Here is a 24,636-nt window from a genome sequence, read left to right on the forward strand (position 1 = left end):
TCCACTCCAGCTTCTACCTACTTGAGATCATCTATACTGACTCCAGGCTGTTGTTCTGTTTTGTTCTTTTAAATATTTTGTCCAGAGCTATAATGTTTTCTGCAGAATTGACCAGATAGCAGCTACTCTCTGTGACCAGGAGCCTTGATCTTCCAGACTTGCTGATGGGCTCCCAAAGCTCCTGCCCATGACCCTCAGTTGGCAGTGGCTTCCCTGCCATGAAGTTGTCGTGAGCGTATAAAACCTACAGGCTCAACCTTCTCATTAGTACAGTCCAGAAAAGTGGAATTCCTGGTCTGGGTGGCTGTGGTGCCGTAGGTCACTGGCTAGACCAGGGTGGTGACTTGTCAGCTGGCTGGGTGTGGGGCCTCCAGCCTAGCACCCTTGGACTCTAACCTAGGAGTTATGGCTGTTTCAGGGCCAGGGGCCTGGCCTCAGCCCCTGTCCCCCTTCTGTTCTCAAGTTGCCCAGCATCAGGTCCCAACCAGCATCTTTCGCAGACAGGGCTGGTCGGCTCCTCACTAGAGGGCCAGGGTTGGGAGGGAAGCCTGTTGAACCCTCCTTCCCATGCAGCCCAGGGCCCTGTGGTTAGCTCCAGAGGGGTGCAGAAAGGAACCCCCAAAGGCAGAAACCCACCCTTCTCTCTGTTCTTGTGTTTCCAGGGATAAAGGAGAGGTGGTCCTGGTTGGGGGCTACCAGTGGTGTCCAGGAGGCCCACATGACCACTGTTTGCTGGGGCCTTTCCTTCTCTGTGCTGAGAGAGAGAGAGAAGAGATAAGAGAGAGAGAAGAGAAGAGATAAGAGAGAGAGAAGAGATAAGAGAGAGAGAAGAGATAAGAGAGAGAGAGAGAGTGAGTCAGGGTAGTGTCTTCTTCTAGTAACGCAGGCATCTGCACGTGTTCTCTGGGAGAAATCTCGTCACTCACTAGAGCTGTAGATCTGGAAGAAGCTCTGCCTCTCTTTCCTCCAGTGCAGTGTGTGTGTGTGTGTGTGTGTGTGTGTGTGTGTCCACGTGCATTATACTCTTCTACAGAGGAAATAATTCCCGTCCAAGTGCACAGGTTGGGATTTTAGCAGGCAGCAGGAGGGCTAAAGGAGCAAAGAGGAGGAAACGGGGGTGGGAGTAAGGGTGGGAACAGGAGGTGGGTGGATACGAGGAGACACGCCTTCCACACCTAGAAGGGCTGGTGGAGATGACCAGAATGCTCCGGACAGATCTTTTATCAAACTTCCAAAATTCAATCTTATTTCATGAAGCCTGGGGCCCCTGCAGAGTGGAAGACAAGGAAGGGCTTTCCTGCAGGGGGGTATGTGTGCATGTGTGTGCCTGTGTGCTGTGTGTCCCCATGTGTGTGCATGTGTGTGCCTGTGTGCTGTGTGTCCCCATGTGTGTGCATGTGTGTGCCTGTGTGCTGTGTGTCCCCATGTGTGTGCATGTGTGTGCCTGTGTGCTGTGTGTCCCCATGTGTGTGCATGTGTGTGCCTGTGTGCTGTGTGTCCCCATGTGTGTGCATGTGTGTGCCTGTGTGCCCCCATGTGTGTGCACGTGTGGTCCTGTGTGGTGTGTGCCTGCACATGTGTGCACGTGTGGTCCTGTGTGGTGTGTGCTGAGTGTGTGTGTGTGCCTATGTGCTGTGTATGCACTTGCACACATGTACACAGATCTCATTTTCCTTTTTTCTGTCTTCCTAACCGCCAGAAAGAATTTCCGTGAACCTCTCCACCCTTCCCAAGGCTGCACATGGAGGGACTTGTGCAGGCACATGTGCGCACGCGCGCGCACACACACACACACACACGAGTCAGGGGCAAGCACTCCTGTGGATTGTACCTAGGTCTGGCAGGAAACCGGGTTCTGGGAAACTGTAGGCCCCACCTTTGGCAGAAAACCATGTTTTTGTTGCTGTTCATTCAAGGGAACATTAAGTGGGGCTGGGGACAGTTTATGTTGAGAAGAGCAAATTTTGCCTATGGCATTGGGGACATTGAGTGGCTCCTGTCCTGGGCTCTGGAGGACTTGGGAGACACGTCTGCAGCTCTGGGCATCTCTCAAGGTCACGGGTGGCCACACTCGAGGTTAGGCCCTCCTCTGTGTGAGCTGCGGTCAGCAGGAAGGCCGACCTCAGAGACGTCCCCAGGGCCCTTGGAGGCCCTGCCCCTGAGTCCTGGGCCAAGGTCAGAGAGCCGAGAAGGCTGCCGCTGAGGACTCTGGCTGGCGCCCAGCCCAGCAGCCCATCAGGCGGGCCCAGTGCAGGGGCTGATGAAGTCAGCTGGGAAATCTGTGAAATAAAGCACAGGTCCCCCAGGCTTGCCCAGAGCCCCAGCATCAGATGAGGTGCAGAGAAGGGAACTGAGCTGCCAAGTGTGAACGGGAGAGAGGAGCCCCAGGACCATGCAGGGGCCCCGACATGGCAGGTGCTTGGTCAGCGGCAGTGCTGCCCTTACTGCTGGACGTGGGAAAATCCACTGACACTTGCTGACCATAGCCAGGGTGAGCATCTGGGTGACCCTGCAGATGAGACAAAATAAGGGCTGCCTTGGGGGAGGGGCCCTTGCCGGGCCATCCTGCTGAGGCCCTGTGTTACCGTCCTGTGGCTGGCATAACAAAGGACCACAAACATCCAAAATGTCTTCCCTCGAGGTTCTGGAGCCAGAAATCCCAGACCGAGGTGTCTGAAGGTTCATTCCTCCTGGAGGTTCCGAGGGAGACTGTGTTCCATGCCTTTCTCCGAGCTCTGCGGTGGCCAGCAATCCCTGGGGTTCCTCGGCTTGCAGCTCGGCCTCCCTCCCCACCTGGCTTTCTTCCTGTGTCTCTTCTGGTGTCTCTGTCCAAAGTGCCCTCTCTATTGTCTTTTTCATTTATTTTTAGGGACAGGGTCTCACTCTGTCCTCCAGGCTGGAGTGCAGTGGCATGATCATGGCTCACTGCAGCCTCAACCTCCCAGGCTCAAGCAATCCTCCTACCTCAGCCTCCCAAGTAGCTAGGACACAGGTGCACGCCACTATGCCTGGCAAATTTTTTATTTTATTGTAGAGATGAGGGCCCAGGCTGGTCTCAAACTCCTGGGCTCAGGCAATGAACCTTTGCCTCCCAAAATGCTGGGATTAGAGAGATGAGCCACTGTGCCCGGCCTGCCTCCGTCTTATAAAGACACTGGTCATTGGATTTACGGCCCACCCTGATTCAGTATGCCCACAAATAACCCAAGTACATCTTCAAAGACCCTGTGTCCAAATAAGGTCACATTCGCAGGTACTGGGGGTCAGGACTTGAATCTGTCTTTTGGGGGAACACTATCTAACCCACCACAGGTCTCACCCACAGAATGGCCTCTCCGGCATGTGCACAGGCGGGTGAGGGGCCCAGCAGAGGGACCTGCGTGGCGAGAGGGCTTCGGTTTATTTCAGGGATTCCAGAAGGGGACTGGATGGGGTGGCTGCATGGAGCAAGGGGCTACAGCCACTGTGTCCAAGTAGTCAGCGAGTTGTCAGGTAGAAGGGGAGCATTTATTTTGAGTTCCCCCAAGATACGAAGCTGGTACCAGGTACCTGGAAGGTACTAGAGAGTAGAGCTTGACTCTTTACAGAAAGAGCTGTTTTTCTCATGATTTTCACTTTAGGATGGTGGAACAGGCTATTTCACAAAGTAGTGAGTTCCCCATGCCTGGAAGCATTCAAGCAGGGGCCATGTGGGAGTTGTTCAGGACTGTATAGAAGGGACCTCAGAGGTCCCTGCCAATACCAAGAGTCTTATTTTATAACAACTTGAATTTCAGAGTGCAGTGTTACTGGGGATATGTCTACGAGAGGGATCCCCACCATCAGGCCCTACATGCTATGCATCATTTTTAGGGCAGAGGATGAGAGCAGGCTCCATTCTTTTTGGTTGCCTATGAGGACCAGGAAGCTTTGCTGCTACAGCAGCTTCCTGTGGAAACAGTGTCTCAGCCCCACAATCCATTCATCGGAGCTGCAACATCTTAATTAAACACTGTGTCAGACGGGTTCTGGGCATGTGTGTGCAGATTGTCACAAGTACATGAGAATGCACACATGCACGTTGCATGCTTGTACATACGTGAATGCACACATGCACAAGAACGCAAAGACCCAAGGCAGCTATAGTCTATGAGACAGATCCCTCTAGGCTGAAAGACTCCCCACAAGGGTCCCTAGAACAAGGCCCCAGCCTCAGCGGTCCCTCCCACTTCTGGTGGGAGGATCTCAACAGAGAAGAAGGGTCAAGAAGCACAGCTCTTGATGCTCACGGTGTACCAAGCTCTGCTTTAAGCTTGCGTCTTATTTTTTACTTATTTAGCAAATCTATAGCTCTTGTTTTGTGCCGTTCTCAGCACTTTACAAATATTGATGCATGTTTGTTTCATGACAACCCTGTGAAGTAGGTAGTGTTACCCTATTTTATAGATGAGGAAACTGAGGCATAGAGGTATGAAGGGACTTGTCCAAGGTCTGTCTCTGCCTTACATGCACGTGAATGCTCACTGATGCGGCGGGCGCTGGTTTCCCTCTGATGTGAGTCAGGCCTTGAGCTGGTCGGGGTCTGGGTCCCGCTTTGGTTGTGTTTCGCTGTGGGCAGCAAGGAAGCTTCTAGCAGCCTCATCTCTCTGGTATGGCCTAGCTTCAGGGTCTGGATTTCTCCAAATGCTCCTGCCCAGCCTGGAGCCTCCTTTCCAGCTAAGAGAGGGCTGAACGACCCCTCACTCCTGGAGGCTGCCGGAGCCCCTCCTGCCTGCATGCGGCCGCTGCCGGGTAGACAGGCCTGCTTGTGGGTTGAGGCTCCCAGCAGCTGTCAGGAGAGGAAATGCCACTGGGGTGGATCATTTCTCCTCCTGGGAAGCTTTGGGAGAAGCAGCTGAGGGGGCCAGCGTCCTCCTGAGGCCGATTCCCTGCTCCCCCCAGCACAGGCATGAAGCTATCTTTGCTTGTTTGCCACAGGCAGCGCAGGGCGGTGCAATGGTGACGTCTGCTTGTTGCACTTTGCGTCCATGAGGACGTTGATCCCTGGCTGGTGCTGGGCGCTTGCACTTCAGTCATCTTGCCCTGACCTGGCGCGGCAGGCCCGAGCACTCCTCTTTTACAAGGAAACAGGCTCAGAGGCCTTGAGTCACTCGCCCAGACTCCCCCAGCCAATGACTGGCTGAGCCAGGATTTCCATCCAGCTCTGTGAATCCAGAAGTCCAAGTTCTTCCCATCACGTCCGGGCCAGGAAAGGATTAGAGTGGTTTTCTACAAGCCGATTATTCGGATGATCTCTGCAGCTTAGCTCACTGTAGTTGCTCAATAAAAACGTGGAATGAATGGGCCTATATGTCCCCGTTGCCCTGCGTGAATCAGAGCCAATGGTTCTGGCTGATCCTCCCGTTTCCATTCCGTGGATCAGTGTCTCTCTTTGGCGTGTGTGACCTTGGAATCAGTGACTCTCTCCATCCCACCTTGAATGGTGTCTGCGCCGCAGCAGGGGAGCAGCTGGGGATTCCCAGTGCCTGTTGCTGGTGGGCTGTGCGCCAGATCCCGGCGCGGTTGTGTGGGTGATTGTCAGCCACATGTGTGTGAAGAGCTGTGCATGTAGGATTTGTGCAAATGTGCCCCTCCCTGCCACCAGCCCGCAGGAGGCTGTCAAGATTCCGCCCCTGCACGTTGGCCCACACTCTCCTTGTGGCCCCGCTGCTGTGGCTGTTCCCTTGTGTCACGTGGCTGCATGCAAAGCCCCCACGTGGGTGGGGATCGTGGGCTGAATGTGCATCAGATGCCCCTGCTTCTTGGTGGGTGGAGACCCTCGACCCACGCACCGTGGCTGCCACATCTGAAAGGCCTTCTATGGTGAAGGACTTAGGCTGGACCTGAGCAACCCTCCGCGGAGGTCTTAGAAGTGCTCCTAGCTCTTCCTCCTGTAGTGAGGCTCTGAGTTTCCGTCCTCGGAAGAAAACCTGGCTGGGGAAGGCATCCCTAGACCTGGACATAAACGCCAGGAGACCAGGACTCCCCTCTCGGGTGACCAATCACAGAGACTCGGGGAAAGTCACGTTTGGAGGAGGTGATGCTGCGTCTCAGCCTCATTCTTTTCTCATTCTACAGACACTGCCTGGTGCCCAGCCCATGCCACGGGGCTTCCTAAGCAGCTCTGGGCACCCTGCACCTGGCATGGCCTCCAGCCCCATCTCCCTGCCTTGGGAGACCTGGTGGGGACTCCGGGCCCAGCTCCTGTGGCTGTGGAAACTTAGTGGTTTATCCTGGTGGCTGAGGACAGGGATGTGGGGTTGGACGAGTTGAATGCAACTCCCAGTGGCTCCATGTACTGCCTGCGGGCTTTGGGCAGCTCTTTCCCACTATGTGCATCTGCTTCCTCATGGAAAAATGGGGGCCAGGGAGGAGCGACCTCGAAGGTATTCGTGGGAAACAAGCGAGGTGATAAATGTAGTGTCCTTGGTAGAGCACTGGACACAGAGTCCACCCCCCCGAAGGGGGCTGCTCCTCCTCCTTCTGTGTTTCCTCTTGTTCTTATTTCTCGTCTTCTATCTTCTCCTGTTTTTACCTCCCCTCCTCTCCGCCTCTCCCCTGCCCTCTCCCTCTCCCTTCCCCTCCCCCTCGCACATGCAGGCACACTCCAGTTTGGTGCCCCAAATGCCTTTCTCCATTGTCCTTCTGAAAGTGGTTCTCTAAGTGGGAACTCAGGCCTAGAAAGGGTGGGCACCCTGCCTGGTGGGCTCCGGCAGGCCAGGCCCTGAGCAGCCTCAGGAGACACAACCCCAGGAAGAGGCTCATGCAGCCCAGCTGTCATGATGGACTATTGGTGGGAGAGGGGAAGGTGCCATGGTAGGAGAAGCTTTGGAAACATTCACTAGTGGCCTTATTTATGACTCAGGACACCTGCCAGGTCACTAGAATACAGCTAAGGAAGCTGTCGGCCAGACGTCCAGAAGTGTCAACCTGGTGACTGGACAGGCAGACGAGGTGTAGGGGGAAGGGGCTGACATTCACTCAGTGTCTGTCACACACTGAGGGCACAAAGGGCAGGACGGAGAGCTGGCCCATGCCACCTGTGAAATCTTCCAGGTGTGGGGGCAGGTGGGCAGAGGGGCAGATGGGGAAGCAAGGGGGCTTGAAGACATATGTGCTCATTAAATGTCCTTAAATCCCGAGAAGAAGAACGAGGACACATCCACACTGGCAGGGCTGAAACTATGATACATGGATTTTGGGGGTCCGCTCCTGCTGCAACAGCTACAGTGACTCCCTCTTACCTTTCTCTTCCCTCCATTCTATTGTGAAAATGTTCAAATACACAGTCAAGTTGAAAGCATTTTACAGGGAACACATTCAGCCATCACCTAGATTCTACCACTAACACCAAGTTACACCTGCTTTATCACCTCGCCATCCAGCTATCCCTCCTTCCCCTGGCCATGAATCCATCTTATTTTTACTTTTCGATGCATTTCAAAGTAATTTCGGGTCACCCTGATTATCTCTGGAATCACTGTCAGAAATTCCCTCCCCTCCCCTCTCCTTTCCTTCCCTTTTTTGAGATGGGATCTTGCTAGGTCACCCAGGCTGAAGTGCAGTGGTGCAGTCATAGCACACTGCAGCCTCCAACTCCCGAGCTCAAGCAATCCTCCTGCCTCAGCCTCCCGAGTAGCTGGGACCGCAGGCATCCACCACCACACCCAGCTTCATTTTCAAAATTTCTCACCAACTCTCTGCTCCTTGTGTTCATCTTGGAGCTGGAACAGACGTCGCTAGTCAATCATGATGGCTGCTGGGTGCACTGGCTAACATCTATAATCCCAGCACTTTGTGAGGCTGAGGTGGGAAGATTGCTTGGGGCCAGAAGTTTGAGACCAGTTTGCGCAAATTGCAAGACCCCGTCTCTACAAAAAATACAAAATGTAGCTGAGTGTGGTGACACCTGTAGGCCCAGCCCCAGCTACTCGAGAGGCTGAGGTGGGAGATTCGCTTGAGCCCAGGAACTCGAGGCTGCAGTGAGCTATGACTGCACCACTGCACTCCAGCCTGGGTGACAGAGCAGGACCCTGTCTCTAAAAACAATAAAATAAAATCAAAGTTTTAAAATGGAAACGAAAATCATGAGCACATAACTCCAGATGTATCCTCAAGATAGCAAACCCAGATGGGCACAGTGGCTCATGCCTGTAATCCTGGCACTTTGGGAGGCCAGGGTGGGTGGATCGCCTGAGGTCAGGAGTTTGAGACCAGCCTGGCCAACATGGTGAACCCCATCTCTACTAAAAATCCAAAATTAGCCGGGTGTGGTGGTGCTCACCTGTAATCCCAGCTACTTGGGTGACTGAGGCAGGAGAATCGCTTGAACCCAGGAGGTGGAGGTTGCAGTGAGCCAAGATCACACCATTGCACTCCAGCCTGGAGGAAAAAAACAAACTCCATCTCAAAAAAAAAAAAAAATGCAAACCCAGGGCCAGGTCTGTAGCCACATGGCCACCTTCCTCCCTGAGTGCGGAGGCAGCCTCAGAAAACTGCCCCACATCACGTCAGTGGGCAGTTGACTGGGTCGGCCTGCCAGTTGAATCCTATTTGCTACAGCCATTCTCCATAGCAAGGGGGTATTCTAGACATACCCCCCTTCCCAGGAAAGAATAAGCCATAGCTGCCTAAGCGTTTCATGCAGTGATATGCACGTCTTTTCCCAACTCTGTGTTCAGTGATGTCCTGTTGGTAGCTTGAAATTTGCTACAGTGGGTGTATTTACACCACAGGAATTGGCAAACACTACATATCAGGCCTTACCTCCTGCTCCCCACTAGGGTAGGTTGTTAAACATGTACCTGCCTGCCACTGTTTCAGTCTTGTTTGTCTTTCATCCTTTTTTTTTTTTTTTTTTTTTTTGAGATGGAGTCTTGCTCTGTCGCCCAGGCTGGAGTGCAGTGGCCTGATCTCAGCTCACTGCAAGCTCCGCCTCCCGGGTTCACGCCATTCTCCTGCCTCAGCCTCCTGAGTGGCTGGGACTACAGGCGCCCGCCACCTCGCCCGGCTAGTTTTTTTTTTGTATTTTTTTAGTAGAGACGGGGTTTCACCGTGTTAGCCAGGATGGTCTCGATCTCCTGACCTTGTGATCCGCCCGTCTCGGCCTCCCAAAGTGCTGGGATTACAGGCTTGAGCCACCGCGCCCGGCCTTTTTTTTTTTTTTTTTTTTTTGAGATGGAGTCTTGCTCTGTTGCCCAAGCTGGAATGCAGTGGTGTGATCCCGGCTCATTGCAAACTCTGCTTCCTGGAATCAAGTCACTCCCTGCTGCTCAGAACTAAAGCTGTAGTGACGCCTGGGGTGGGTTGGGAAAACCTGTGGGAATCACAGTGCCTGCTGTCACGCTGTGTTCTGGATACCTGAAGCTTGGCAGGCAGGTGGGAGTGAGGGTGGGCATTGGGAAAGTGATGTGGTGCTACAGGAAGGGGACATAGGTCCTGAGACTTTAGGTCCCCAATTGGACAAAGCTGTTTTTTTTTTCCTGGATAAATGTTCTGGCTTATTCATAATAGAGTGGTCAATTGCTGGGCCTTGCACACCTTGCTGGCTCTGGAGACCCTATGCACCATGTAGACCCTGTTGGTGTCCTCCCCCCAGTGTTGGGGGAGGGGCCAAGGGCCTGTCGATGTGTTGACACCTGGCCATTCACTGGCCTTGAATGTCCACATTCACCTCCTTGAAATCGATGCTCCCTATCGGAGGCTCCACCTGGATATGGGCGCAGGCCTGTACTCCAGGGGTGGCTTTCACCAATCAGGCAGAATCCCTGCCCTGCCATGCCCTTTGGGCTCTGCAACTCCAGATGTGTGCTCCAGATCTGTGGTTGCATGGATGGGACAAGCCACGGAGACTCAGACTCCGTGGTCCCTGTGACCAGAGTAGCCGTGGCCCTGTCTGGGAATGTTCCCGCCCTGTTGCTGAAGGTGAGAAATTTCTCTGTGCTGGAGAACAGCTGTGCCGAGAAGTTGGCCCATCTGGCTTGCAGGACTGCTGGAGCAAGGGAGGTCTGTTGCTGGTCTCTTCCTTCCTCCTCTGACTGGGTGCTCCTCGTCTAGGTTCTTTGCAGCAAGAGAATTCTCTAATTTATTTTGCCCCCTTATGGAGTCTCTGCTCCATGAAGCCCACCTCCTGATCCCAGCTGACCGGCTCCCACCTCCTCAAGAGGAAGGCCGGGGCGGACGAGGCTGAGACTGTGCCTTCGCAGTCTGAGCTGCTGCTGCTGTGTGTTCACAGGGCTCCTTCAGCTTTTAAAAAGGCTTCCCTTCAACACGTTCATCACACACTTGGGGCTCTCCTGGATGCCACACGAACTCAGTAAGGCCTGCGTTAGAGGCTGCCCCTGAGGCTGTGAAAATAGAAGAAGGGTCCAGAGAGAATTCCTTCATCTGGCAATCCCAGGAAGGCTTCCTAGAAGAAGCAGCCTCTGAGCTGAGACCTGAAGACAGATGGGGCCTGAGCTAGGCCAGGGAGGGTGGGAAGGGCCCGTCAGGCAGAGGGAACAGGATAGGGCAGGCACAGAGGTCTGGCACCTGGCTTGTGGGGAACTGTGAGCCCCTGGGCATGACCAAGGCGGGGAGAAGCGGTGTGGGGGGAGGCAGATGTGGCCGGCAGGAGATCGGCGGCCCCGGCCTTGCTAAGCTCTCACTCTGTCTGCAGCAGGTGACAGAAGCTGCCCAGGACAGTGAGCAGGGAAGTGACTTGGTCATCCCATCAACAGCCTGGAGTCCAGCTTGGGGGGACCCAAGACCCTGGGGAAGGCATGAGTCAGGGGCCTGCTAGAGCCAGGAGCTGGTGGGAGATGGAAACAGTGCTGCTTATGAATTACAGACGGACACTCCCACAACTTTCTCTGATGTGATACAATCTCAAAGTGGGCCACCAAGAGGTAGGAAGGTGGCGTCTGGCTCTCCAGGCCTTGGGCCTGTCTTTTTTTTTTTTTTTTTTTTTGAGATAGAGTCTCACTCTGTTGCCCAGGCTGGAGTGCAGTGGTGTAATCTTGGCTCACTACCAACTCCGCCTCCTGCATTCAAGCAATTCTCCTGCCTCACCCTCCCAAGTAGCTGGGATTACAGGTACCTGCCACCACGCCCGGCTAATTTTTGTATTTTTAGTAGAGATGGTGTTTCACCATGTTGGCCAGGCTGGTCTCGAACTCCTGACATCAGGTGATCCGCCCACCTTGGCCTCCCAAAGTGCTGGGATTATAGGCGTGAGCCACTGTGCCCAGCTGAGCCTGTCTTCATGTTCTCCCTGGCCCTCCGTGTTTCTGTATTAGTTCACCCTTATGGCTCCCTGCTTTAAAGAGTCTCCCTTAAGACTGTCCCCAAGTGGACAGGTCCCCAGAACCAAGGAGCAGCCTTAGGAGTCCCCAGTTACAGACACTACAGGGGGTCCGTGTGACCCCCGGCCTCTGGTCTGGGCCCGGCAGCCTTGCTCCTTTGTGCTGGTCTGTCCCTCGCATAGCCTGACCAGAGCTGGCCAGGTCCCTTGGCTGGGCCGAGTCATCACGGCCGGTGACTCATGCAGAGGGAGAAAAGTGGGGGGGGGGATGGAGTGCGAGGGAGGACTGTGTTAATAGCAAACCCATTACATCCCCGAGGTCACTTCACAGGAGGGACAAACGGTTCAGGTTCATTTAGGTTGATCTGGCTGCCGGCTGGCTTCCAGCGACACTCAGGGTGGGGAAGATTTCATTATCCGGGGAAAGCAATACCAGATTGTCTGGAGGGGCCCAGCCAGCGCACCCCGCGCTTCCTGTCTGCCTCCCACGCAGAGCGTTCTGTTCCCAAGGCGGCAGGCCAAGAGTGCGAGCTCAGGTGCAGAGAGGGTGCGGCATGGGGGCTCTGCAGGGCATGGGGTGCGTGCATTTTTATTTTATTTTTTACTAAGTGTTAGGGTAATTTGTTAATGGGATACACTTGGTGACACAAAACCTTCTGTCAGTTCATGGCAGACTGGAATGGAGTGGAAGCATCCCATCCCTGGGGAGCCGCCACACACCTTTGGCTGTGAACGTCGGTGCCTTTGCACTGGAGCCTCTTTTGAGTGCGCTGGGCAGAGCAGCGAGGTTCCTCTTCTCTCTTCTCCATCATCCCGTGGAGGTGTCAACATGTAGCCAGAGATGGTCACTGGCAGTGAGGAGAGGGGGGCAGGGAGAGGCCAGGGCTGGGGGCTTGCCAGCCCACAGTTCTACCCCTGAACACCCATGACCTCCTTGTTCAGGTCAGTGAGGCCGGGGGCAGAGACGGGCAGGGCCTCCCGATCCCGAGCATCTCCCTCCTCCCTCATACTCTGGATTTGCCCTCTGGAGAAAGCTCTGGAGCACCCAGAAGTCCTGGGGCTGCTGGTTGAGGTAGGGAGCAGAGCCCAGCTGTGCCTGGAGGCTCCCCACTTCCACTCAGCCTCCAGGGACAGTCTCAGCTGTGCAGGCCCAGGCCGCTGAGGCTGGCTCCAGAAATTTATTCACAGCCGCCACTGGATGGACAACCTGTTCTCTAAAGGGCCCCAGAGCCAGTTTTGTTCCTTCTTCCACAGGCTCCCATAGTCAGAGCATCGGGTCTTTGTTAGAGACACAGAAGAGATGATGTCCCCAGCCCTTATGGGGTTCGGTCTCCACTGTGGATACTGGTGATCTTAGTCTCCTTCTCAAAACCAAGGGCGCTGATGTCCCAAATTCCAGGCCCCCAGAAAGAGCTGCCACCCACCCACACCGCCACGTCTTCTTTCTACTTTTCTGTTCCAGGAAGAGTATAGTGGATATGTGCTCCTGTAGAAATCCATCTACAGCCTGACTGCAGATGTATTTTGCTCCCTTATTGAGGCTCTGCTCCATGAAGCTCACCTTGTTTGTTCCTCTCTCTTTCTTCCCTTCCTTTCTTCCCTCCCTCCCTTCCCTTCCCTTCCTTTTTCTTTCCTTCCTTATTCTTTCCTCTCTCTCTCTCTCTCCCCCCCTTCTCTGTCTTTCCTATCTTTTCTTTCTCTCTTTTCTCTGTTTTGAACAGCTAAAGATAGAATGAGTGGCATAGGTAGGTACTGAGCTCCCTGTAACTGGAGGTGTTCAAGTGTAGGGTGGATGGGCATTTATGGGGCAGGCATTGAGGGAGGATCCCCTGGGGTTGTGGATGGCAGGATAGGCCCTGTGGAGCCTTCTGAGCGGGTGCAGAAGAGGGAGGGCATGTTCCTGCTCCCTGCCCTTCCCGGGTTGCCTGGCCGCCACTCCCAACCTCCACCCTCTTTCCTTCCACCTGCTGGGTCTTATGGGATGGACAGAGGCGTTGTTAGAACACGGAGCCACCGTCCACAGACGGCCAGCAGGGAGGAGGGCTCCCTGGGGATGATGTCGCCTCAGTCACTGTGGTGACTTTAAAAATAAATGCTTTCTTCTCTGCTTGAGTCCCTGTTGTTCCTGCTGACGTGGAACTAGGGCAGGCTGGTGACTCAGCCGTCGTCCCTGCACTGCATCGGTGGCAAGTTGCCTCCAGCCTCAGACCCCACAGAGCAGGGTGCCTCCTTGAGAAAAACAGTAGGGAGGCCAGGACACCAAGGCCCCAGGGACAGCCTGTTTCTCTTGGCTGGCACATGTTCTAGCCAAGCCTCCTGGCACCCTGGGGGTGAGGAGGTACCAGCTGTGTGCCTTAGTCACTGGCTGCTTTGAGGCTGGGTCGGTGCCAGGCTGGCCACTCCTTCTTGTCCCCGAGTGTGACTTTGCAGAGCTCCCGGAAGGGTCAGAGGGTTTTTTTCCATCACTGGTGTCCATGGGATACTGTGTCCCCATCTCATTTCTGTACTCCATTCTCAGACAGTGCTAGGAAGTTGGACACTTGAGCCATTTCAAGACCGTCTTGTGGGGCTGGAGTAGGAACAGGAGTAGGAGGAACCCTCTGGTCACGGGACTGTGTGAAGAGAGAATGATCAGGAAGAAGACATGAGCCATCATGTCTGGGTTATACCTCAGCAGAGCCACTGGTGGACTCCCAGGCATCTGAATTTGCTAATCGAAAAGCTCGCCGGATATGCAAATAAACAAACACTGTTCAGGAGGCACAGCCAGGGTTCTGATGGTGAGGGATCATCTTGGAGGGGTCATAATTCCCACCCAGTCCTTCAGTCCTTCTGTCCTGTGTGTGTGCAGCCCCTGACCACCACCCCCCCCGCCCCCACCACTTGCTCCCAGGGTTCCATCAGGTTGGATATTATTGCAGTAAAATGTAGCAACAGGAGGTCCAGGCAGTGCTGCACTCTCTGGTCCTATCATCAGAGCCAGCAGGCAGCAGGGCTGGGGAACTCCAAGCTGATTCAGTCCCAAGTGCTGGAGTGGGTAGCTCGGATGAGGTGGGGGTGGGGACCGGGGAGCCATGGAGCAGACTGTTTGCTGTGCAGGCCAGGAGCCTCCTTGGGAGAGCATGAATTTAGAACACTAATACTTTGTTTAAAAAGTCCCCTGCCTTGGAGATAAGAGCTCAGGCCGCTGTGGTCAGGTTTTGCTGTAAATGTTCTGCACAAAGCAGGCTGGGGGGATCACTGGGAAGTCTGGGGAACAGATTGGTCATGTGCTTCTTTGAGTGAAACCTTATGGTTGCATTGAATCGGCCAGCCAGAGGGTGTGATGGGTTGTGGTAGCCGCATACCGGGTCACAGTCAGGCTGAATGGGGAAATTCAAACTCAGGTAGCCTGAAAGAGACTTAGTGGTCCACAGCCTGGTAGCTGCTCCCAGTACAGCTGATGTAAAGGGAGAAGGGGTTCCAGGGGCTTGGCCTTGGTGGAAACCACGCACTGTCCATGATCCTGGGCACGTCGAGGCTGGGGCAGGTCTGCCTGGTGGCTGGCAGAATGCACATGAAGAGTCCATGTGTGTTCTGAACGTCTCCTCTGCCCCTTTGGGTTCATGCCCCATCAGGAGTCTCCTGACTCTGCCATTCTGCAAAGAAAACTGCACTTTGTCACTGCACAGGAGTGAACAGGTGTGTGTGGAGTCCCTAAAGCCACTGTCTCAAGGGGTCTCACGGGACACTGAGAGAGTTGCTGTGATGTTTAAGACTAAAGTGACAGCTGGGCGCGGTGGCTCACATCTGTAATCCCAGCACTTTGGGAGGCCGAGGAGGATAGATCACTTGAGGCCAGGAGTTCGAGACTACCCTGGCCAACACTGTGAAACCCTATCTCTACTAAAAAACAAAAATTAGCCAGGCATGGTAGTTGGTGCCTGTAATCCCAGCTACTCGGGAGGCTGAGGCAGGAGAATTGCTCCAACACAGGAGATGGAGGTTGCAGTGAGCCGAGATCACTCCACTGCACTCCAGCCTGGGCGACAGAGTGAGACCGTCTAAAATAATAATAATAATAATAATAATAATAATAATAATAATAAATAAAAGCAAGGACTTGAACAAATATTTACACACTCATGTTTGTAGCAGCTTTATTCTCAATTGCTCAAATGTGGAAGCAATGGAGGTACAAAGTGTGTGTACACACAGTGGAATATCATTCAGCCTTCAGAAAGAATGGAATTCTGTCACATACTACATGTGAACCTTGAATAATGAACCTTGAAGACCTCGTGCTCAGTAAGCCTGTCTCACAAGGACAAATGTGTGATTTCACTTACATGAAGTCAAATTCATAGAGAAACTGGAATGGTGGTTGCCAGCAGCCAGGGGAAGAAGGAAGGATGGGGAGTTACTGTTTAATGGGGACACAGTTTCAGTTTGGGAAGTTGGAGAAAGTTTTGGAGGTGGATGGTGTTGATGGGTGTACAATGTGAATGTACTTAATGTCACTGGACGTGTAAACTTAAACATGGTTAAAATGGTAAATATTTTGTTGTTGTTGTTTTTTAGACAGAGTCTTGCCCTGTCACCCAGGCTGGAGTGCAGTGACGTGATCTTGGCTCAGTGCAACCTCCGCCTCCTGGGTTCAAGTGATTCTCGTGCCTCAGCCTCCCAGATAGCTGGGATTATAGGCGTTTGCCACCACGCCTGGCTGATTTTTGGAGAGACGGGGTTTTAGCAGAGACTGGGTTTTACCATGTTGGCCAGGCTAGTCTCGAACTCCTGACCTCAGGTGATCCTCCCACCTCAGCCTTCCAAAGTGCTGGGTTTACAGGTGTGAGCCATGATGACTGGCCTAAAATGGTAAATTTTATATTACATATATTTTATCATAGTAAAAATGCATTGCTCTATTAGAAAAACATGTTGCTTTATTAGAAAAATGATAGATTTATACAGTATGAATTAAATTACAAGTTATGAAGAAAAATTAAGCAAAAAATTAAAAAATTACTTATAAGTGATTATATTTAAAACAAAAGATAATAAATACACACCTTTCATCACCTCTTAGGTTTTTTGCAACATTTAACTATTGTCTGTCCTGTTGCAGTTATGTTCTTGAGGCTGTATTTGTATGATGGAAGCACTATATTGGTGGTAACTAAATATCTCTTCCCAGTGTCACCTCCAATGATGTTATACAAATAACTTGAAATTGGCCGGCTGGGCACGATGGCTCATGCCTGTAATCCCAGCACTTTGGGAGGCCAAGGCAGGCAGATCACCTGAGGTCAGGAGTTCGAACCCAACCTGGCCAACATGGTGAATCCCCATCTCTACTAAAAATACAAAAATTAGCCAGGAGTGGTGGCAGGTGCCTGTTGTCCCAGCTACTTGGGAGGCTGAGGCAGGAGAATCACTTGAACCTGGGAGGCGGAGTTTGCAGTGAACCGAGATTGCCCGACTGCACTCCAGACTGGGTGACAGAGCAAGACTCTGTATCAAAAAAAAAAAAAAAAAAAAAAAAAAAAAGAAAAGAAAAGAAAAGTAAGAAATTGGCCAAGGCAGAAATACTGACATCGCAGGAATAGGCAAGTGCTACAAATCGGGAAATTGAAATCGAGTGTTGTTGCTTTTGCAGGTCCCAGGTGGCCAGTTGTTGACTGTTAGCTGGCACCCCCCTGGAGGAGGGAGGCTTAGACTGATTCGCAGATAGACTGGAGGTAGAAACGCACCATGGTTTGGATACTGAGGGTGAGGGAAAGAGAGGAGTCAACAATGGTGCCCAGAGACTTTGCTTGACCAACTAGGTGGGTGGTAGTGCCGTTTCCTAAGATGAGGGGCTGTGGGAACTTGAGGGGCTGTGGAAGGCCCTGCCACTGATGGACCCAGGGCTCGGCAGCTCAGGGAGGCCTACTTTGTGTCAGGCCACACAGAGACAAGACCGTCTGGGCCCTGCCCTTGGGAAGTCTCCGTCTGTGAGGACACAGCCCGCCACCTAATGGGGTGTCCCGTCTGGAGCCTTGTTGTTGCTGGGAGAGAGCCCCCCACCTTCCTCCGCTCCCCGAGCCCCTTTTGCTTCATCGCTTCCCTGCCAGCGGAGCTTCTCCATGGAGGCTGTGCCTGGAGGGCGGTCACAGATATGGAGGTGTGCGCCAAACGCTGCTTCCTCGTGGATTTCCTCCCCACTCCGTTCCCACGCTTTGCAAGCTTTATTTCTCCGGGGCCTGACCCGTGGGGTTTCTCTCCAGACCTGCTCCTTCCCGTTTCCAGAAAGGCCCGCAGGGGCTTCCTATGGCTCTCTTGCCTGTCCCCATCCCCCTTCCCTCGGGACAGTGCCTTGCCGGACGGGTGGGCTACCCACAGGAGGTTTGTGATTGCTTAGACGTCTTTGCTGTATGAAGCTTTGACCTCAAGGCATGATGCAGATGGGAACTAAGGCATGAGTTTCTCCTGGCCGCTGTAACAACTGTCAAAATGGGGTGGCTTATGGCAACGGGAACGTGTCCTCTCACAGTTCTGGAGGCCAGAAGTCTGAAATCAAGGTGTCAGCAGGGCCAGCGTCCTCTGAAGGCTCCAGGGGAAAACTTTTCCCTGCCTCTTCCAGCTTCTGATGGCCCCAGGTGTTCCTTGGCCTGCGGCTGCATCACTCCAGTCTCTGCCTCTGTCTTCACAAGGCCTTTTTCTGTGTCTGTACTTTCTTTTCTGTCTCTTAGAAGGACATAGCATTGAATTTACGGCCCACCTTAATCCAGGATGATCTTATTTTGAGATCCTTGCCTAAATTCTTTCTGCAGAAACCCTTAAACAGAATCAGGTCAAATTTGAGGTTCCAGGTGGGTAGATCTTTGTTTTGGGGGATTCATCATTCAGCCCACTATAGGTCTGTTTGTGCACTGAAGACGCGGGCGGTCCCTTTGGCCAGGGCTGCAGTCGGTCTTGCCTTCTCTTGTGACCTTGGAAGAATGCACCTTGCTGGATGCATAGGCCTTTACAGTTCTTTTGTTCTTGCCAAATTTCAGCTCAGTTTCCTCTCTGCTGCCGACGTGCATCCTCTCTGCCCAGTGCCCCTTCTGGGACTGTGTGTCTAGGCCCCGAGGCCCTAGGAAAGAGGGGTGGGGGCCTCCTCACTACCCTGTAGCAATCAGGCCTCATTAAAATCCTGGAGCCTCAGACTGGACCCAGCCCTTAGCTATGATCAAAGGACAGCCCGGGATATGATTAAAGGGCTAGAGAAAGATGATTTAAGCTGAGAAAGAGAAGGCCAAGGAGCAACTGGATTGTCCTCGAATTTGGAAAAGGTAATTATGACTTGAAGGGTGGTGCCCAGCTGTTTCCCATCTCCTCTGAGGACAGGGAAAAAAAAGGAAATAAATGATGTACAATTAGAGCAGTTGGTTAGATATGAGGGTGAACTTCCTGGCTGGGAGTGTGGCCAAGCCTCGATTTGGGTTTCCTGACAGAGCTTGGGGAACCTCTTTACCTGGAGGTTTCTAGGCCTGGTCATGTGGCTCTGAGTGATTACATTGAAGGGGCAGCGGCTGGGGCTGGGGCTGGAGCCGGTGGGCTCTGAGCACAGTCATGCAGGCACCGGCACTTTCTGGCTGCCCTCCTGCCATTGTCCCTTGGGTTCCCATTTTGGTGAGGCGTGCACCCTGGCGGGGCTCCCCAGGGAACTAAATATGTTTGCTGCACTGTGCGTGGAGACGGAGAATGTACAATTGGCTGACCATGTGCTAATCTGGTGGAACTCCATGCCAGCCCTGGGAGAGAACAATTGCATGGGTGTGTCCACACTCACTAGGTGCTTTTTAGAAAAACACGAGAGAATAATGCTGTGGCTTAGGATGGCTGTTGTGCCGGACCTGGCATCTTCCCAGGGGGCTGTGTTGTTGGACTGAGTTTCTTAGGTACTGGACCCCCAAATCCCCAAATGCGGCGTGGACAGATGACCCAGTAGGGGCTGGACTATCCGATAGGCCCAGGTGCTGGAGTTCAGACAAGAAATACCCTGGCCTGGCATGGAAGATACGGGGTGCTATTAATGGCAGCAATGGCTCCATTTCTGAAACCCGGGCTCCCAGGCAGACGAGGGTGTGCACGCATCTGAAATGTCTGTGGTTTTGCAATTCCCATGTCCACAAACTCACTTGGTTGAAAATAGTTCAAAATATCCAAAGCATGAGGGAGGGAGTGACTGCTTTTCTTAAAAAGGAAGGACTTGATTTCATCTACTTAAAAAGCCACCCAAACCTAGAACATTTTCCGCAAGAGAACCCCCCCGCGCCCCACCTCTCCAGAATGGCTGGGGAGTCTCAGCACTCCTGCACATTTGGGATATTTCAGAGTGGGTGGGGAGGTGCAAACGCGCAGCGAGCGACCCTAGACCCAGGATGAGCTCTCAGGCACTCCGAGGCCACACACTCAAGGGACTGGAGCGCAGTTGTAGCGTTTGCGCCTGCTGCTGCGGGGTGGTGGTGGTGTTCTGTGCTGTGAATTCTCACATGGCCCCTGACTCTGGGCAGAGGCCGAGGGTCTAAGGTACGGGGTGGCAGGAAGAGCATGCAGAAGAGGGTTTCTGGCTTTCCAAGGCGAGTGGAAGAAGCGCCTCTCTCTGTTGTAGGTGACACACCTGGAGGGCCCTTCTTGAGGATGAGAGCCTGTTGCTTCTCAAGTTCTGTGTCTAACCCAGGTCCCCAGGTCTACCCCAGCCACTCGGCCCTGCCTGCCTTGTGGGTAATACAGTTTAATGGTAGAGACGCTGGCCTGGAGGGAAGGCTAGGCTTCAGGTTAGGGCCCAGACGGGAGGGAGAAGCCCCCGGGGCAGCTCCCTTTCTGCTCACTCACTGCCTAGCTCCTTCCTTCACACCTTCGGAAACCTCTGCTCCTGACTAGGTCTACTTCCTGCTCTCAGGAGGCCCTTATTGTGGAGGGAGGCGGCGCCTGTCCCTGGCTTCTCTGACAGCCGTGTTCCATCCCCGCCCTGTGCCCCTTCTCCCGGACAGTGCCTTCTCCAGGGCCCACCCACGAGGGTGCAGCAGTGGCCCCCGGGGTGGTGGTCGTGGTGGGGGTGTTAGCTGCAGGGGTGCCCTCGGTGGGTGCGAGTTGGTGGCCTCTCGCTGGTGCCATGGGACTCGCGTGTTCGCCCTGAGCCCCTGGGCTCTTGAGCCCACAGGCTGGGATCCTGCCTGCCAGCCGCGTGCGCCGCCGCTTAACCCTTGCAGGCGCAGCGGCGGCGGCGGCGGTGACAGCGAACTTTGTTTGGCTGCCCAAATACAGCCTCCTGCAGAAGGACCCTGCGCCCGGGGAAGGGGAGGAATCTCTTCCCCTCTGGGCGCCCGCCCCCCTCGCCACAGCCCGGCCTCCACATCCGCCCACATCTGGCCACAGCGGGGCGCCTGGGGGGAGGGGCCGAGGCCGCGTCTCTCGCCGTCCCCTGGGCGCGGGCCAGGCGGGGAGAAGGGGGGCGCTCCGGTCGTGTGCCCAGGACTGTCCCCCAGCGGCTGCTCGGGCCCCAGTCCCCCAGGCCCGGCCTTGACAGGCGGGCGGAGCAGCCAGTGCGAGACTGGGAGGCCGGCGCGGGTGCGGGAACCTGATCCGCCCGGGAGGCGGGGGCGGGGCGGGGGCGCAGAGCGCGGGGAGGGGCCGGCGCCCGCCTTCCTCCCCCATTCATTCAGCCGAGCCTGGGGGCCAAGGGGCTCCTCCGGCAGCGAGCTCTGCACTGCAGGAGCGCGGGCGCGGCGCCCCAGCCAGCGCGCAGGGCCCGGGCCCCGCTGGGGGCGCTTCCTCGCAGCTGCCCTCCGCGCGACCCGTTGCCCACCAGCCACCATGTCGGACCCTGCAGTCAACGCGCAGCTGGACGGGATCATTTCGGACTTCGAAGGTGGGTGCTGGGCTGGCTGCTGCGGCCGCGAGAGTGCTGGAGAGGACCCTACGGGTGGGCCTGGCGCGGGACGGAGGTGCGCCGAGGGCAGGAGCGACCCCCAATCCAGGCGCCCTCCTGTCGAGAGCGCCGCTCGCCCCTGGCCCTGTACCCGCGTCGCCTACGTGGGGGACCCTGTTGGGGGACCCGCGGGGACCCCGCGCGCCCTCACAGGACCCTGCGCTCGTTCTGCGCACTGCCGCCTGGGTTTCCTTCCTTTTATTGTTGTTTGTGTTTGCCGAGCGACAGCAACCTCCTCGAGGGCTCGCGGGGCTGCCTCAGAACTCTCCAGGGCGCACAGTTTCACTCTGGGAAATCCATCGGCCCCCTCCCTTCGACTCTCCCCGGCGGCTCTCGGGCCCCGCTTGGACCCGGCAACAGGATAGGGAGGTCGTTCCTCACCTCCGACCGAGTGGACAGCCGCGTCCTGCTCGGGCGGACAGCCCTCCCCTCCCCCACGCCGCCAGTTTTGGGGCCGCCAATTTGTGCAGCCCGTGGGCCGGGAGCACCGAACGGACACAGTCCAGGCCATGGCAGGTCCAGAGTGGGATGTCCCATGGCCCATTTCCAGGCCTGGGGGACATCCTCATCCGCCTCCCAGAATCGGGCTGTGGGGGGCAGAAGGGGCCTGCGTGCGGGCAGAGAGCGCATTTTGGCTCTCTCCTGTCTTCGGGGTTTACAAAGTATGTTGGGACTTGCGGGGCTGCTCCGTCCAAGCCCGGGTCTGGCGTCCGCGTCCCTGAGCCTGTGAGTGAGTGCGTGCGCTTTCCTGCGTCCTCGTGACTCCCGGTGCTGGGGCTCTGCGTCCTGCGTCCGCGGGAGTAAATACGGCAGGCAGAGGGGAAGCTCACACAATGGTCTCCAGCGCTCTGGGGCAGGGCTTCTGAGGGGCGGGCCTGCCTTTGCCAGGACCTGGAGCCCCCGCCCCTCTGAGGGGCTCCTACGCCGACTTGGGCAGAGCCCTCTGGTGGGCCGGGAGGGAGAAAGTCTGTTGAAATGAGCAACTGTCCAGGTGTCAGGCCAAGCTGGGACGTAACCAGCCTGAGGTCCTCACCGCTCCATGGCCAGAACCAGGGCTGGCATCTGGGTGTCCTGAGCCCAGCTGCCCACACAGCCCACCTGGGGTCAGCCCCATCTGGGTGGGGGAGGCGGGGCCTCCTGGGGGACCAGAACCTTGGCTGGATGCCAAGCAGAGTGCCAGTGGCTGTTCTTCAGGGCTGGGCCTGAGGAGGGTGTGGGGCGGCGAAGGACGGGAGGGGGTTGTGATCCAGTGGCCGCTTGCGCTGTGCAGAGTGTGAGCTGGAGACATCATACCTACTTTGTCAGCTTAGTGGTGGAAGCACTTTTTCAGGCTCTAGCCCTTTGCATCCATGCTTCCCAGAGGGAGGGGAGGTCTGGGTCCGCAGAGCTGGGAGGGTTTGCTGTTCCCGCCTCCCCTCCACCGCCACACCCCCTCATCTGGACATCTTTGGGCACATGCTCATACCGGGGGGTCTCTCTAGGTCCACTGTGTTCCGTTGAGCCTCCTGCAGGCCCCGAGTGAATGTGGCCTCCCTGCCCCTGCCTCTTTGCAACTCTTCCCTGCAATCCCTCCTCCAGGGGCCTCCCTTGTCCCAAATGTCCAAGTGGCACGACTTAGCCGGTCTGACCACTTTCCAGTGAGCCCTTATGGAGAGAGGGCCTGTGTTCTGCGGGCCTCTCCTCCTGCCCGCGGGATCGAGGTCTCTGCTCTCAGTTCCTAACCGGAAGTGCTGGGTCTCTGGTGGGATTTCTGGGGAAGAACTCTCGGGGCTCAATGGGAGCCCTGTGGCGGGAGGGGAGGCCAGGGTTTGGGGTTGTGTTGGTTGTACAGCTGTCACCATTTGTACCACGAAAGTTGTTAGTGCCCCTGCCTCGAGTCTCTGGGTATAACTCCACCCTCGCCCCCATGCACCTCCATCTGGAGCTGCTTCTGCGGCTGCCTCCCAAGCCAGTTTTGTGACCCTGTAATTTAGTCCGAGACAATGGGCTCATTGAGACCATCCTGGTGCAGCAGTTGACAATCCTTTGGCTCTGGGGGAAGGTTTCTCAGTCTCTGGGGGTGGGGCCTTGATCTGCTGGTTCCCTGTGTGTGTCAGTCTCCCCCTTGTGTACCCTGAATGGTTTTGCTGGGAATTCTGGTCTTAGAGCCATCAGGTGGCCCAAGTGGATGGGTGTGAGAGAGTGTGTGTGTGTGCATGAGTGTGCGTGTGCTTGGGGGCTGACCTGGGGTATGGAAAGTTGACCCTCCCTGGTGCCCAAGGAACCTGGAGTATAGTTGGGGGGTGGGGGTGTGTATACAGGAGATGGACAACCTTGGGTGGACAGATGGACATGGGGAAGGTATGATTGGAGGAGGTGGAGGAGAGAGTATGATTCAGCCCAGCCAGGGGGTGATACAAACAGGCAGCTTCCAAATCAGGGTGGAGAAAGGTCGCCACTAGCTAGCAGGGGAGAAGTCAGTATGGAGGAGGCGGACCTTGAGGGAGAGTAGGAATTGGGTTTCGAGAGGAAGGAGAGCCTTCTGGCCAGCAGCAGCTGGCAGCAGTGGGGGAGGCCGGAATGAGCTGGCTGGAGAGGGGGCTGGGGCATAAGGAGGGGCCTGCCTGTGAAGATCAGATGGGCCAGGCTGCGGAGGGCCAGGCATGCCCGCTGGGAGTGCAGCTGGTCCACGGAAGCATCTGGAGTAGCCGGGAATGGGTGCAGGAGCCGTGCATCGGGAGCACAGGTCTCTTTCCCGGGGCGGCTCACCTGGTGTCTTGGTTCCTGCAAGGTAGGCTGAAAGGGTGGGGAGGAAACTGCCAGCTCCTCGCAGCACTGGGATGGTGGCCCCACGGTTCCTGAGGCCAACGGATGTGGGTACCTGTCACCATGTGGGTTGCTGAGGGGTGGAGACTCCAGGGGCCACCCCCAAAGCAGGACGAGCTCTGAGCCATGGCATCTCTGGGAGCAGTTTTCCAATTGAGCAGACGTCTAGGCCTGGAATCCTGTAGGAGGTTTAGAACTAGTGGCAGTATGCAGGGTAGAGGGCAAGTGACCTGGCATGGGGAAAGGGGTAGGTGCCCAGGCTGGCACAGCACACCCCCAAGGAGCCGTCCGTGGGCCTGTGTGTGTGCTGGGAGTTAAAATTCTGCCCATGTCCCATGTCCTGGGCACATCTAGCCCCTCCCTGGGGAGCACCTTTCTCTTCACCTTTTCCTTCCCTGCCTGTCCCCTTTGCCCAGGGCCTTCCCCATCCCTCCCGTCTTGGGGACAGAGGGCACCATGGCGTTATGCTCCCTCGCCCATGAGTTGCACGGGGATTCAGTCCTTCTGCTGTCCTAGCGGCGTCCGTCAGGCTCAGCGTTCCCAGGAATGGAGAGGGTGTCAGTGTCTTCCATGGACTCAAACTTCCCGCATCCCG

The 24,636-nt window shown here is 55.4% G+C and overlaps 1 protein-coding gene across 20 annotated transcripts in view; it reads left to right on the forward strand.

Moving 5' to 3' along the window:
* Nucleotides 1–24,636, forward strand: part of SEPTIN9 (septin 9) — a 215,606-nt gene that overhangs the window by 67,684 nt on the left and 123,286 nt on the right. For 6 of the 20 annotated variants that reach the window (XR_013407344.1, XR_013407345.1, XR_013407341.1 and 3 more), the window contains exon 1: nt 20,961–21,176. The exons of 11 other annotated variants lie outside the window; for them this stretch is intronic. Coding sequence is in view for 4 of the 9 variants with exons in the window: in XM_077973012.1 (XP_077829138.1) it covers nt 21,122–21,176 (55 nt within the window). In the remaining 5 variants the exon portion in view is untranslated. Of the gene's footprint in view, nt 1–20,960; nt 21,177–23,671; nt 24,007–24,636 lie in introns of those variants that run through there. 3 more of the 20 variants (XR_013407343.1, XM_077973014.1, XM_015120460.3) reach the window with 1 other exon arrangement.

The sequence above is a fragment of the Macaca mulatta genome, chromosome 16 (assembly GCF_049350105.2).
Source record: "Macaca mulatta isolate MMU2019108-1 chromosome 16, T2T-MMU8v2.0, whole genome shotgun sequence".
Lineage (NCBI taxonomy): Eukaryota > Metazoa > Chordata > Mammalia > Primates > Cercopithecidae > Macaca > Macaca mulatta.